The sequence below is a fragment of the Scomber japonicus genome, chromosome 10 (genome assembly GCF_027409825.1).
Source record: "Scomber japonicus isolate fScoJap1 chromosome 10, fScoJap1.pri, whole genome shotgun sequence".
NCBI lineage: Eukaryota > Metazoa > Chordata > Actinopteri > Scombriformes > Scombridae > Scomber > Scomber japonicus.
Genome location: NC_070587.1, coordinates 9,137,928 through 9,153,944, shown reverse-complemented (window position 1 = coordinate 9,153,944; position 16,017 = coordinate 9,137,928). Strand labels below are relative to the sequence as shown.

At 42.5% G+C, this 16,017-nt stretch overlaps 1 protein-coding gene across 2 annotated transcripts; it reads left to right on the top strand.

The window, feature by feature from the left end:
• Nucleotides 1-9,437: 9,437 nt before the first annotated feature.
• Nucleotides 9,438-15,458, top strand: cacng8b (calcium channel, voltage-dependent, gamma subunit 8b). Of its 2 annotated transcripts, XM_053326580.1 has the most exons (5): nucleotides 9,438-9,462; nucleotides 10,276-10,500; nucleotides 13,370-13,453; nucleotides 14,164-14,304; nucleotides 14,662-15,458. In XM_053326580.1, exons 2-5 carry the CDS (start codon nucleotides 10,278-10,280, stop codon nucleotides 15,456-15,458), a joined length of 1,245 nt encoding a protein of 414 aa, XP_053182555.1. In that variant the 5' UTR covers nucleotides 9,438-9,462; nucleotides 10,276-10,277. The 2 variants fall into 2 exon arrangements, with proteins under 2 accessions (XP_053182555.1, XP_053182554.1); XM_053326579.1 differs by lacking the exon at nucleotides 9,438-9,462 and having other exon boundaries at nucleotides 10,278-10,503; nucleotides 13,373-13,453.
• The last annotated feature ends 559 nt before the right edge of the window (nucleotides 15,459-16,017 follow it).

Here is a 16,017-nt window from a genome sequence, read left to right as displayed (position 1 = left end):
GAGAGAGAAAGGGGTGAACTGGGCAGCAAAGCCATTTTAAAGCTATTGAAGGTCATTGTCCACTCACTTTTGTGCAGCATCCTAACTACTGTGTGCGTGTATGTGTGTGTGTGTGTGTGTGTGTGTGTGTGTGTGGCTGCAGTTGTATAGATCAGTGGCTAACATAATTTATGTCATAAAAAGGAAGATTTTTCATCAGTAAAGTCATTTGACTAAATAATTATGACAATGATAGGATGGTCAGTTATCCCATTTATCAGGAAGCTTCTGCTGAATGTCTGCATATATCAATACAGTGATATTGACCTGTAGATATCTCTCTCTTTCGCTCTCTCTCTCTCTCTCTCTCTCTCTCTCTGCAGGGCTGCTGCATTTCCCAGAACTACCAGCGCGGCCATCATCATCATCATCATCATTACCACAGAGGAAGAGTGTCCCACTGGCGCTCCATAGAGTCGCTCTCCAGCAACAACACCAACACACACAAAAAAAGAAAAAAAAAATCGACATCAATAACACACATACATAACCTGGTCATGCCATGGCTAATAGGCTACTTAAACACACACCCCTGCGCGCGGCGCACGCTCCAATAAGCACACCCAGACCAATTCCCTCAATATGGGAGGGGAGGGGTGAGGAGGTGGGGAAGGAGAGGGGGTTAAACCTTCACCGTGATCTTGTAGATTACATCTCGTGTCGATTCTGACATTATCCGTCATCACTCACATCATTAAGGAGTTTTTGGGTGGGATGCGACAAGTTGCTTGCGTCGGGCTCAGTGTGGGAGAAACAGAGGAGCAGACAGGCAGGCGAGCGCTCGTCCAACCGGAGGGGAGGAGGAGGAGGAGGAGGAGGAGGTCGTGGTGGTGGGGGGGAGAGAGACGCATTCTCCCCGAGTACACACACAAGCAGCGGCCACATCCACTGTAGACAAATCCGCGTTCAGTGACGTGTTTTGTATTAGCCTTTAAAAAAAATGCATGTTCGACCCTTTTTTCCATCACTGACTGCTTCAAATCTAATCAGGAATTGAGAGTCCAGTCCCTCGCGTGCTTCTTATTTTCTCATCACCCCCCTCTTCTATTTATTTATTTATTTATATATTTATTTATATATTTATTTATTTGCCTCGATAGACCCGTTATTTAGCCCATCCATCGTCCACCCCCTCTCTTCTTTTTTCCCTCCATCTCCTTCTCTTTGGGAGAGTGCGACGCGCCGCGAAATCTCTGAAATTTAAGGGGGAAAAAGCCTGCAGGTAAGACCTCTACAAGCTTCTTTAATGATATTAATTACACCGTGTCACTGTTGTTTTCATTTTGCAGCCTAATGGATCACAGTTCATCCGGTGTAATTTACACGCCACATTGATTTGTCTCACGTTGCCTGTAACTTAGCCCACTACTGACAGTGTAGATAGGGAATGTAGAGAGAAAAAAAATAACATTGGTAATAATAATTCTCATTCATGTACCACCTCGCAGAATAAATGCTGAATTATAATTGTCCTACCTTTTTTGTGAGGGCCTATAATTAGCGACGGCAACGTCTATTATGCAAATTAAAGCCCTTATAATAGCTCGTTTGATGCTCTCTGCAGCCGCACCGCATGTGTTGGGGCAAATATATCTTCTGTTTGTTCTGAAATGTGCTGCTACTTATCCGACCGTCAGGAGTTGTTTCTGTATGTGTGTCTTGATGTGTGATTTGTGTCCCAGTCCACTGAGTTTGTACCGGCCGCTTGATGCTAGGCGTCCATTTTCCACCGTGCAGCCTTTGCAGGCACTATGATATGAGTAGCTACTCTATTAATGAATGCACCGCAGTCCGCATCACTATACTCGAGCTTTGCACGCTCTGAGCCCCGTAGCTCTGAGCTGTGTATGTATCTATTCACTGGTCTGCACAAGCTTCTGCAGCTCTCAGTGCAGGGCCAACATCTTAGCATCATGTTGGACCTGGGCCACATGATGTTGATCTGATGCGGTTTAAGATTCGTTTTCTTCTCAACCCACTGTCTCCTCTCACTGGCCAACCTGCGCTCTGTGTGCTCCGACAGATTAGATCCAGGAGGTAAAGGGCATCAAACATCTGGCGCCTTATCAATCATTCATTTTCCATCACAGTTCAGATCACATCTGGGCTAAAGGTGGAGTGAAAATGTCTGAGCTGGAGTGTGCACTGCAGCACTCAGGAGTCAAAAACAAGGTAGTGAGCTATACCTGTCATCACTGGAGCTGCAGCTGTGTCAGGTACAACTCTGATTTTGTTTGTTTGTTTATTTTTATATGTTGTTTATTTGTAATGATGATCTGATGTGAAATAAGCGGCTGAAGCAGTCACTGGTCATTTGCGGTTTTAATGACTGGAAAGCTTTTACCTGCTGAGTTGAGCTGTGGATTTAGGTGCTGCCTCTCTCCACTTTGGAGAACAGGCTTTTCCTTTCCACCTGCTTTTAAGGATGTAATGCAGATTTTAAAAACGTGTGTGGCTCTCACTTGATGTGTGCAGTGACATAGGGATTAAGTTAAACTTTTGGATATTTAAATAATCTCCATCAGTAAAGTGCTGATGTCAGAATGTGGGCAGCGATTGTGAGCTAACATTTGTCTGTAATAGGAGCATAATTGTCATTCTGTTGGACTCAGGCAAAAGGCATTATACAACATGTGGAGTTTACATAAAACATTTCATCTGAACAATAAATGCAGGATTATGGCTTTTAATGATACTATAATTTTAAAGTTTGCAAATTCTTGCACCTTAAAGGGCCCATAAGATTAATTTATGGGCAGCTATAAATCAATCATTCTCCTAATAATAAAACTGAAATATATATATTTTTTTATTGCTGTCATTTTCATCTCCCTATCAATGATCAGTGAATCTCTCTTTGAGGTGTGGTTGGCCCCTGCCGTCTGCCGGTCACGCCCCCTCTGCTTCCCACGTGGTAAACCGCCTGCACTATGTGTGTGATGTGTGTGTGACCTTAATGATTGTCTCTGTGGATTTTGGATTACTTTCAAAACTTCTCAGCCAGCTCTACAATCTGCTGTTTACGCTGTTAGGTGACTCATTGCAGTCAATATCGGTGCGTAGCCCACACAGACTCTAGTTGTTTCTAGCGCCGGCCAAATCTAATGCGCGAGTGGTCCAGAAATATCAAGGGTAAAAAAAATCTCTGTAACTTCAGCATGTTTCCGCTTATTTTGTTTGTTGCTATTTCACTCTGAATTCATAGCTGGTTGGTGGTCAGGTCTGTTCATCTCCTACTCACGCTCTGTTTCTCTCTCTGAGGAGAAGCAATTCTGCAATGATCATCACATCTGTCATGTAGCTATTGTTCAGAGGATCAATGCCTTTGCTGCAATTTTCTTGATGGTCTAAGGCTTCAGTGTTCCTTTCTCTCTACAGACGGGGATCAAGAGGAAACCCAGCACTGTATGAGAGGAACAGACACAGATACTTCATTTTAAATATGATATCAGGCTCCCGTAGCAAATCTAATCATCAACATTTGACATTACTGTTTACCTTCTACAAATAAAAACCCTTGCATATTTATTGTACTTGACAAAGCAAATCTGAACATATTATTGTACCTAACTGAGTACAAATCTATGCTTGCACTCATGGCTTGCTGTATTTGGGGATCCTGCTGATTCAGTACACAACATTGTTTATATTTCCAGTGTGCAGAGGCTTTTACCCAAAGCTTTTCTAATTGATTCCTGTCTCACTGGCTGTGACCCGTGCCTCAATTAACCCCCAGCTTTGGTGTTTTTAAGTGCTTTGCACAAGTTAGCCCAGCCTTTGAGAGCAGGGTTGTAAGAGCCTGTGATTGAACCATATTGTGTCAGTGATATATTGTACCGCCCGTCTGTGCAGCGGCGCGCAGCGTAAACACACAACAGACACAGTGTTGGACAGGCAAGCATGCCCACTGGACTGGACACACAATGTGGGACCAGTGACCAAAGCCTTCTCACTGATGAGAAACAGGATGTGGAGGTCTGTAAGTTTGCATGTGTGAAAGTCTCACATGTGGATATGATCATATAAAAGCTAAGTTCACTGGACACAACTTCACCAGCATTTTCAACAGGATCAGTCAATAGTTTCCACAAGATAAATGTGAGAGGCTATGAGATGATTAACAGGATAGGAACACATGAAATATAATAATACACTTTTTATATTCTTTGTTTTTTGACTATGAATCACTGTTAAACTTTACATCGTGTGGCCTCTAAAAACATTTAAATAAAACATACTGAGGAGCAAAAATTACTCCTCGCTTACACGGGCCTCATCAAAGACCTTTGACAACTGAAGTTAACATATTTCAGTGTAATGTGTCAGAGGCCAAAATATTTAATCACTGGCTTATGTGACTGAGATTGCTGAAATCTTGAGTTTCAGCCTCTGCACACAGTAGGTGATTCACTTAAATATTTGGTTTAAGAATGAATTTCATTGCTGTTTTTAGTTGCTGAAATGATTTGTCGATCAATTAATTAATTGAGAGAAAAGTAATGGACAACAAGTTTGATAACTGGCTAAACTTTTTTAGATATTTGTCACACAAAAATACCATATATTTACTTATTTTGGCTCAGATGTGAAATTTTTTCTGCTTTTTGTTTTGATTATGGGATTTCAGTGGGTTGCATGTAGTAAACTATTCTGAAATGGTGATCGAAATTTGTCACTATGTCTTAATGGACATTTTATAGTTTAACATGCAATTAATCACTTGTTTATATTTACATGTATTCATTTGGCAGATGCTTTTGTGCAAAGCGATGTACAAATGAGGTTCAATCTAAGCCACAGTAGATCAAGGAGAAGCCCTACCGTCTTTAATAAGGGCCACTTTCTTTTTTGAGTAGCTGCAAGTATTTAGTCCATTTCTTTCTCCTCTGCTGCACTTACACGGCAGGATAATAAATTAAGACTCTTCTTTCTGTATAAAAAAACACACATTTCAGAGGCTTTCTTTGTGTCAGATCTGCCGTCTTAGAGTTCCTCATGAGTGTTTTTATGCATGTGCGTGTTTGGACGTGCGCATGTGTTTAAGCATATGTTCATGGGTTCATGAGCGTCCGGTCATCCAGAGACACTTTATTTTGAGAGGCTCTTAGACCAAGGTGTTGCTGTCACTGCCTCCTTAGGCTGTTCTGCTCAGACAGGCAGGGACTTTGGTCACATGCAGTCTGAGGTTCTTGGTGGACTCTTCACACGAGCTTAATGGAAATTCTGCTACGCTTTGAAGTGCCTTTTTAAAGATGACCTATTTTATGATTTTATTGTCATCATTTTGACAGTAGTGGAGGGTTTCAGGCTGCATATGTGCTTGCATGCCAAGTGTGTTTGCGTGTTGATCTTTTTTCTATACACCTGCGTGTGTGTGTGTGTGTGTTTGTGTCGGCCTGTTTGTAAATCTGTGTGTGTGTGTGCATGTGCCAGCTGTGGGATCTCAGCATTGAGCTCAGGTGTGTAGCTTTTTCTCATGATTAAAAGGGGAAATCATCTCAGCTACCAAGAGCCGCTGCTTTGAATATTTAGGCATGTTTTCTTAATGTTCACTGCTGCCATCGTGCACTCAGAATAGAGTACGCTGCTTGTATTTTTAGAGCTGTCACCATAAGTAGGCCTAGTGCATTTTTTATTTTTTTTGGTCAAGCAATCAGTTTAAGCTCATGTCATTTTCGCTACATAACAGTCTTGATTTTTTTTTTCACACACCACCGTCCTCAGTTTGTTTATTTGACAAGCAAATGTGCAACAATCTGGTGTGGCTCGCTTGTGTATCTACACTGAAAACATTCTCACATGCCCACACAGAATCATTACCGTTCATATGTGTGGAAAAACTTATGGATGTCATCATTTATTCAACAAACAGTTTGGTAGTTGATTTATGCAATGAATAGCTAATGGAGCAGCTGCTGCAAAATTCAAATGATTTATGGCTGCATTATTGGAGCCACAACTCATTGTACGTGCTTTTTTTTTCTACGAGCAGGATTCTGTCATGCTGGGAAATGAGTCATGCAGGTAGATCTGATTACATCTGAAGTTTTCTGACAAGTGAGGGCCAGGTTCCATAATGGCCCCTGCAGCAGCTAGCTCCCAAAGCTAACCTGTTGGCCTGTGTTGCTACAGTACGCCTTACTGAAGCTAACTGGCCTCTGGCTGGCCCACACACTATAACACACTATAAAAGCATCACTGTAAGGATAATGTAGCTCAGCATTGTGGAAAAGTCAAATGTGGACTTATGTTTCTCCAATCCATCTGTATTCTCCATCCCAAATTACCCCAAATTTCTCTCCAATTAAGCCAAATTCGTTACTATAACTCAAACCCATTTTGTTAAATTCTCACACTTCCTTTTTTTTCTTGCCCTCTTGTTCTTTCATGCTCTCTTGCGCTCATTCCTCATTCCCCTCTTTCTTAATTATTGGTGGAAAATAGAAATTACAGATAATTAAATGGCAATTATGATCTCCTACACAGGGGAGTTTTTGCTAAGGGGAATAACTTAGTAGGTTATTGTTAAGGTCATTCATTAAATACTGGAGTCAAAGAACACACACATACACACACTGCGTTTTCAGGCCTTAGAGATAGTGTAATCCCTTCTAGATATGTATTTTCCTCAGGGAAAGGCAGTATGTTGATAGGGTTGGAAGGTCATATGACACGCACACACACAAGAACACACACACATACACACACACACACACACACACACACACATACAATCACATTCACTTGTTTGCTTGCACATACAGTATGCACCCACAATGTATAAATAAGTCATGCTGTGGTGGTGTCGTTTGACAGTTTACATAATAAGGAGCCTGAACGCAGAGATACGAGGCTAACTGTCTAACTGAGGGGAGCTGAGGGGAACATTGCTCGGATTCAATAAGATTGGACTAGACCCATCCTCAGACGCACTGAGGAGGAAACGTGCACACACATTAAAACACACACAACACACCGTCTCTCCTTCCATCTCTCCTTCTGTTTCTGTTTCTGAGGCAGCTCTGTTTTGGGTCTCACAATGCAAACAGGATGTAACCTATTTTGATCACGGTGCCATATTGCATCATCAAATATTAACAGACTTGACTGCACTGCATTATGTCTGCTAAATCATGTTTGTAGGAAATAACGTGTGGTGCTTCATCATATCCTCATATTTTCTTCCTTATTTACTGAGCTAAAGAGGGGTTAACTTCTCATTCCCTCTTCAGTAACCGATGGCTTATTCATGTGTATGTGTGTGTGTGTGTGTGTGTGTCCGGGAGCATCTGTGTCGCAGTGGTCACACACACGCACGCACACACACACACACACACACAAACACACACAAATACACACACGCACACCACAAACACACTCATATATCTATTGATAGAGCATTAGCGCACTGGTCTGTCTGTCTAGGTCTCAGAGTCAACACTCATGGTAGTGACTTGAAATATTCCCCCTCATTTCTGCCTCTTTTCCCCATCTCTGTTCTCTCTGCTTTGCTCTCTCTGCCTCTTTCTCCCTCTATCTATCGCCTGCCCCCCCCCCCCCCCCCCCCTCGCTCTATGCTGATCCAGACTTTGGAATTCAATGTTGCTATGGTAACAATGTCGGGTTGGTCCTCTCTGCCTCCCCCTCTTGCTCCTCTTATTCAGACTAGATGCAGTACAACTCGCTCTAGAGTCATTCTGTCTTTAGCCTATAATACCATCACTACTATAATTACTCAATCTGCTCTAACACAGTAACAGTACAGCTCTGCAAAACCATATTAAAAAGAAGCATCTGTAGTAGAAAAATGATTATACAGTCTGGCCTCTTTGCAATAACGACATAGCCTAGATCATATAGTTTTACAGCTGGGACAATTAGTAGATCATAGATAGTAGGTTGAGTAATTGATTGAGACAATATTACTAGGCAATTATTTTAACTATCATTAAATCTTAGATTATAATACATTGTATATTTATAATTCAACCTTTAGTGCATGTAATTCCCCTCTCTCCTCCTGTTTCCTGTTGGGCTCTGTACAAGCTACTTTTGAATTAAAAAACAAAACATTATATTTAGATAAAAAAAAAAAAAACTTAAAGCACATTAAGCAGCAATGGCTATTAAATGGATCAACTCTTAAAAGGTGAGTTTGGAGTAGTTTATTTGAATGTGGACAGGTTGGTGCAGTCACAAACTACAGTGAGCTAAGTAGTTTTTCATTTTGGACTCTCAGTCAAACTAAAAATGTTTTAAGAACATTTCTCTATTTCCTGATGATTTATACACTATTTGAGATTATTAAAATTTATGGAATTAATTTAATTGTTAAGGCAAATAATACGTTTTCTGTATCATGACAGTGAACTGAATGTATGGGTTTTTAACTGTTGACAGACAAAATGAGACATTTCAAGACGTCCCCTTGAGCTTTAAGCTTATGTGGCTTCTCTTTCTAAATAAAGTTAAAATGCCTGCCTAAACCAGAGGTTTGATGTTTGGAGACAAGGTAGGAAAATGCATAAGAGGCTCTTGTTTTTGTATAATGGGCTCAAGCAGCCCACCAGGCTTTCTCCTGTGCTCCCGACTCTGCCCTGGAATGACAATGGACATTGACTGGCTGATCATCTCAGGAGTCAAGGCCGGTGGCTGATAGATGATAGAAATGGTTACTTTCCAGCCTAAAATATAAAAACGTAATTAACAATGCTACATCAAAATTGTCCTGGCTCATAAGCTCTACCATCACTGCCATTTGGTGCAAAATGTATTCTGTGATACTTGGTTGTCCCAAGCTTCGTCAGCCTGTAGACAACCAATGGTGTAACTTCATCAGTCAGTCTGTTAGTGACTCAGTGACCACTGGTGTGGTCCAACCAAACCAGACCCATCACTGCTGTCATATATGTTCTGCGGAAGGCTACATGCTGAAACGTGTCAGCAGATTTGATCAACCTAACTGTACGTGAATTCATCTAAAAGATTTTTGTTGTGGAGAATATACATAGACAAAAGTTTTCTTCTTTTTTCAAATCCTGCCTCTTCTGTGCTCATCTACAACTTCAGGGCCTGATGCTACTAAATGAACTACCAAAATATTAAATGTCCATGTCCTCTGCTTTATTTAATGTGCAGCAGCAGAGCAGTAACCATGGGTTCTCTGGTGCAAGCTTTCTGCTAACAAAGGACGGAAGGAGAGTGGGACAACTGTCCAAGCCACAACCTCCACCGGCACCTGCTGTCCATTGAGAAAGGAAGACAGAAAGAGAGAGAGAAAGAGATAGAAGAGCAAGAGGGAGAGAAGGGAGCGGGTGAAAACAGTCGATGGATGCTGTCCGGATTGAGGGGACAGCACGTTCTTCACTGACGAGGAAAAGAAAGATTTCAAAATTGAGTCGAAGGATAGAAACTCGCCGTCAGGTAAGTCTCTGCTCGTCACACTTTGCATTAGATATTTCTTCGCTCTGTTACAGTCTGTGTCAGTATCAGTTTCATCAGCATGAAAGGGAAACTTCTAGAGTTGGAAGTAGAAGAGAGTATGTAGTTTACAGTAGTGGCTGAAGGCTGCGGGCCTGTAGCAGCTCAGACATGCACGGATCAATCTGACCTGATGATGTTATTTGTGTGGGAGTGTACATGCATGTTTGTATGTATGAAGATGCATCCACATTGCCTTCCTAATAAAGACTTTCACAGATCCAAGGTGATTTCATGATAGCCGTGTGTTTGTGTGCACTGTGTGTGTTTATGTATTCATGTCCAGCCCTGCTGATTCTGAGGGGGAGAACAGTGTCAGGGTCATGAATATGGAGTAGACTGAGATTGGGAGGGTGTGATCTGTTGTGTTTCACATCAATTCTGTCTTGTTAAGCGGAGTCAGCAGAGTCATCCAACTCTCCTCCAAGGACACATCATAGAGCCACTTGTGTACCTCCCACATCCGCCTCCTCCGCACTTTTCACACCGCCTCCCTGTCTTCTTCCCCCCGGTGCCCCTGATCATCTCACCTGCATGTTTGCCATCTTTTTAAAAAAAAACAAAAAACTGCTTAACTTGTCTATGATCATAAATACACTCTTGCTTATTATTATTTTTTTTACTATTCTTCCTCAATTTCAGACTGCACAATGAATTATTATTCCCCGTCTCTTCTCTCACTTTTGTACTGCTAATGTCCACCCATTTCCTCTTCCATCTCCATTTCCCTTCCTCCTCTTTTCTTTCTCTCTCAAGGCATGGTGTGTGAGAAGGGGATCCAGATCCTTCTCACCACCGTGGGGGCATTCGCTGCCTTCGGCCTGATGACGGTGGCAATAGGGACGGACTACTGGCTGTACTCCCGTGCCCTCATCTGCAACAGCACAGCCAACGTCACCCAGGATGACCCCCATAACAAGGACAAGAAGGACCCTGGGGCACTCACCCACTCTGGACTCTGGAGGATATGCTGCCTGGAAGGTAGTGAAGATTTTGTGGGAGACATCTTTGGTCTATGGGTGGGATTTGGGTTGATGAAGATGCGTGTAAACAAGTGCGCTTTGGTTGTTAATTTCAGTTAGGAGGGTGCAGGAAAAACTGACATAGGGCAATGCAGATTTGTTGTTACAGTACCTAAGATTGAAGCAGAGTGCACTGAGGATTTAATGTGATGGAAACATTTAAAGGAATAGTTTAGACATTTTGGGTTACATGCTTGCAGAGTTAGAAGAGAAGCAGTAAATATGATGCTAGAGTCAGCAGCTGGTTAGCTTAAGTTAGTACAAATATTGGAAATAGGCGGAAATTACTAGCTACAAAATAAGCATACAGGCGTCTTTAAGGTTTATTTTTTTAACAGTGTAGTGTTAAAACGGCATGTTGTGGTTTTACGGAAAGGTTATGTGTCAGACTACTTCTTAGCCGGGCTCAGTCACATCTTGAAGTCTTGTCGTCATCATGATGTTGCAAAACTGTTTCTAACCCTGTTTCTCCATGTTCCCAAGCTTTATGCTACGCCAACCCTAACTGACCTGGTGGTCGTGGCTTTATATTTAGACATGAGAGTGGTATCCATCTTTTCATCTAAATCTCAACAAAAAGGCAAATAAACATATTTCCCAAAATGTCAAACTTGTCCTTTATGTATTCTTTCCAGTCTTCATTTTCTTATCTCAGGCAAGAGGGACTGGGTAGTAATTTCCCAGTGGAGTAATTCAGATTGAGCTACGAGGATTTGGGATTTGTGTGACTTGAAGTGATGCCCAGCACTTAGTCAGGGGAGAACTACATAAACTGGACTCTTTATCTGCTGCTATGGAGACAGCAGATGGATTTACCGATAAACTGCATACAGTGTACAGCTCATCTAAACACAGAGGTGTTCACTGCAATGAACTGTAAAGATGGAGTGATCTGTATTTAGACTTTAGTGTAATCAGAAACTCATGTCTTTTTGCCTCTGCTTTGACGAATGTTTGACTGTTTAATACTCACCAAAATTGAGTCAGTGGCATTGGACACTGGAGGTAATGATGATGAATCCAAATGAACTCATTGCTGTGGAATGAAATCCTTGCGCCACGTGGCAATGGCAAAGCTTTGAAGCAGAAATATATTGACTCACTGAAGTTCAGCAGTGTCAGCCTTTCACACGACCTCAGGGAAACTTCAGTAATCATTTTTAGCATCAACACACGCATTCCACTGGTATTTGTTAGACCGTACCACAGTGACAAGAAAACAATTTAGCATAATTGCAGTATAATTACACAATACTGAAGCGTAACCCTCACTCAAAATAGTCCATTAATCATTGTCTTTGATTCAGGATGCAGTAATTTAATTCAAATGTTGCAACAAAGACCTGTGTTCACCCTGCTGCCCATCGAATGGCATTTCTCAATCTTCAGTTTGTCACTGTAAAACAAGCATTACACTGCCTGGCGGACACTCAAAGGCTAGTAAAGGCAGGGACGGAGTGAACAGTGAAGCAGCCACAACCAAAGGGGTGGTGTGAGTTAGCAATGTGTGCCTTTTGCGGTAGAGGTTTGTCTGTCTCCAGGAAAACCTCTTGGCTCTACTCGTAAAGTGTCCCCGGCCCATCCTGGGCTTGGTCATTGTACAAAGCTAATTTGTCCTCATCTCTAAGCTTCCTGATAGCAAAGCAGCCAATTAGAGATAAGCTATAGCCCTTGCAGCACTGCTGCAGTGCACCCCCACCCACTTCCTCCATTGCCTCACTCTTGTTATCCCTCTGTTTCACTCCCCCAAACATTATATTTCATCTTTCACTGGTTTCTCCTCTTCTTCCCCTCTCTTTAAGGCTTTTCTCTCACATTGCAGTGCAGTAAAGCTGACAGTGTCTTGGCATGGCTTAGAGGTCAACTATCCTTGATGTCTGTGGTGTATTCAGCCAAGATAGATGCTCAGTAGTCATGCAGTGATGCAGTGAGGTGTAGCTGGAGTAGAAATGCAGGACATGGTAGCTCTAAAAGATTTATGCCCATGGGTGGGTGGCACATTATGCTGTGGATAGAGATGTGTCCTTCTCCCTGGCTCTTCTGCAGGTTTACTGAATGTGGGGCTGCACTGAATAAGCTGTCAATTATTTCTTTCTTCTGTCAGATGTTTTTCATGTAGTATATAAAGTTATGAGGACATCCCAGCGGATAGGGCTACTTTTATGTCATGTTATGAGATGCTGATGGAGATGCAGTGGTTTCGGTGCAGTAAGTCACTCAGGTCTTCTTAGATTTCAAGTAAATGCCTTGTTTGAGGACCACCTGAAACAGATAACAGCGATCTGGGTGGCTCAACTGACATCCCGCCCCTTTGTACCTCCATCTGTTTCTTTACAGAACAACCTGTGGAAATATAAGAGCTGTGAGAAAGAGACCAGTTCACCCCACATCTGTCCGTCTCTCCTTACGTCTGTGTTTCTTCATCCCATCACTCCATCTTTCTTACAATCCATCCATCAGCAACAGTGGTGTGATGTCATCATCGTGCGTGCGTCCCTCCGTTCGTCTGTCTGTCTACATGCAAGACCCCGGCGGGTAGTTATCTGTCTGCCAGTGTGTCTGCATACTTCTATGTATTTAGATTTGTGTGTGTGTGTGCTGAATGTGTGTAGAGACTGCCTGCACATTGCTAACTTGTATTTCCTACAGGAGCCATTAACCTCTGTGGTGTTCTTTATCTGTATGTTGAAGTTTAAAAAAAGGTTTTTCTGACACAGATATGACTGTATTTAGGTGTCAGCCACTTTGTCTCTCAGGAGGATATTTGTTCTCTTTGAGTTCTTCTTTTGCTGTGTCTGGTCACCTCTGTTTCTCCTATTACATCTCAGGAGTGAAGAGAGGAGTGTGTTCTCAGATCAACCACTTCCCAGAGGATGCAGACTTTGACCATGATGGGGCAGAGTACGTCCTACGTAAGTCAATACTGGCATTACTCTGTGTGAATGATTACAGGCATGAAAGTCTTGATAAGCCTGTAAAAATAATAAAATAAGCCCGAAACTGACATTTTTATCTTGTTATTTTATTGCTCATTCCTCAGCAGATTATCTCAGCAAGAAATAAACATGTGACAATGTGTGCTGAAAGTCAGGGGAGATGGGGTGCCCTAGTTTGCACTCAGTGCCCTCCAGTGATATCTTTCTGCTCTATGATATGCTACATGTATGCCTGTGCATAAATAGAGAAAAGCTCGTGTTCTGTTTACAATGTTGCAGAGGCATTTTGCTGGCATTTAGGTGGCATTTTCTCTCCCGTGGCCTAGTTGTCCTAGATGAGAGAGGAGTGTTAATGTGTGTGTGTGCGTGTGTGTGTGTTTGCACGGTTGGCAGACCTCCTGAAAGCACTGAAGGCCACGTGGGAAGGGTTTGATTCAATTGTGTGCCGAGAACTCAGTAATTAATTTCCCCACCAACAATTTTGTGAATATTTTTAATGCAGCAACACTTTTATTTTTTATGCCTATTATTCTGCATCCTTGAACTGTCCAAACATGGGTTAAGAAGTATTAGTTAGTAATTTTGTGTTTATTACTCTGTTTATTCTGCTTTACAGTAACAGATGGGCTAGGTTTTCTCAAGACAATTTGTTTTGGCTGCTAATCATTACTCTCTTCTCGGTGCAGGGGTAGTCAGGGCTTCCAACATCTTCCCCATCCTCAGTGCCATCCTGCTGCTAATGGGAGGTGTGTGCATCGCTGCTAGTCGTTTCTATAAGAGCAAAAGGAACATCATCCTGGGGGCTGGAATTCTCTTCGTGGCTGCAGGTAACTTAACGATATTGTATGTGCATCAGATATAATATAATAATAATATAATGATAATAATATATGTATCTGTGCTTGTACGTGTGTGTCTGCTTGTGTGCGATTCTGTGTGCACGTGTGGAAGGTGGTCTGGCGAATATTATGTGTCATAACAGTTTTTATGAATTGTTTGGAAGTGTCGAGTTATGTTTAAGCTATTGTGTCAGTTTAATGGAGGTTTTAACATTCAACTCTCATCTTGCCAGTTATCTTAATTGAAAATGGCATGTCAGACAAATGAGTATGTTAGAATAGTGAGTTTGTCTCTCTGGGTTTATTTAGCTCTGGTGTAAATACAGTGTTTCTGTGCTCTCTCAGGTCTGAGCAACATAATTGGTGTGATCGTGTACATCTCAGCTGCACTCGGGGACATCTCTCCCAAGAAGGACGAGGATAAGAAGTGGCAATACTCCTACGGTTGGTCCTTTTACTTCGGAGGCCTGTCCTTCATCATGGCTGAGATGGTTGGGGTACTGGCTGTCAACATCTACATTGAGAAGAACAAGGAGCTGCGCTGCCGCTCACGCACCGACATCTTCAAGAGCACCACGCACGCCATGCTCCGCCTGCCCAGCTACCGCTTCCGTCGCCGGTCCCGCTCCTCGTCCCGCTCCACTGACCCCTCCCGCTCCCGAGACCCTTCACCTGTAGGGGGTGGTGGGGGCAAGAACTTTGGCCTGCCCCCATCTGCGCTGCTTTCCCAGGGCCCAATCTCAGTGTCCACATTGCCTAACCCCCATTCTCGCTCCCACACAGCCCTGGCTGGAGGCGACATCTCTCTCTACACGCTGTCCCGCGACCCTAAACTCGGGGGTTTGCCGCCCATGTATGGAACGGTGGACAGGGCCACACTCTACCAGCTCCACAACTGCTTCCCAAAGGATGGAGGTGGAGGGGGAGTGATGATGAGTGGTACACTTCCCTCGCTTAAGTCCCACAACCCTTCCAATTCTTCCAACTCCAATGCACCAATGCCAAACTCAGTGGGCTCTGGCCCCCCACCCTTCACTTCATCCACAGTAGACAGGGAGCGAGGGATGGGGACTCTGGACAGGCTGAAGGGAGACAGGGAGAGCAACTCTAACACCCTCAATAGGAAGACAACGCCTGTGTAGAGAGAGTGTATGAGAGGGGGAGGCAAGAAGGAAGGGAGAGGAGGAGGAGGATGGGTAGTAGTGAAACAGAGAGGATAGAGAGGAGCACTGTGTTTTTTTGGCTTAACAGAAGATGCATAGAAAGACAGACAAGCAGGTGAAATGTTATATCTCTCCCTCCATGTTCACTGTTATGTAGTCTACTCAATCTCACTGAGAACAAAAAGAAAAAGAGTAATAACAGAGCGATAATAACAACAACAATGAACTTTCACAATGAAACTATTTTGATATTTTAATGTGCTAGAAATGATTTATTTTGTTAATGATCAAACGCAATTAACCTTGGGCTATTATGAAAATGTTTCACATATTTTTTTGTGCAATATTACTGCTAATTTAACCAGATCATCATTAATGTAAATTGTTGTTGTGATTATTCTTAGCGTTATTACAGGCTAGCTGTATTTGCAAACACTATAGTTTGGAATGAAAATTTAATTTTCATGTTTGGGGTTTTGTTTTGTTTTTTCACTCTAATTTTAGATCTCGACGACTTTAACTGTGAATTTCTTCCATG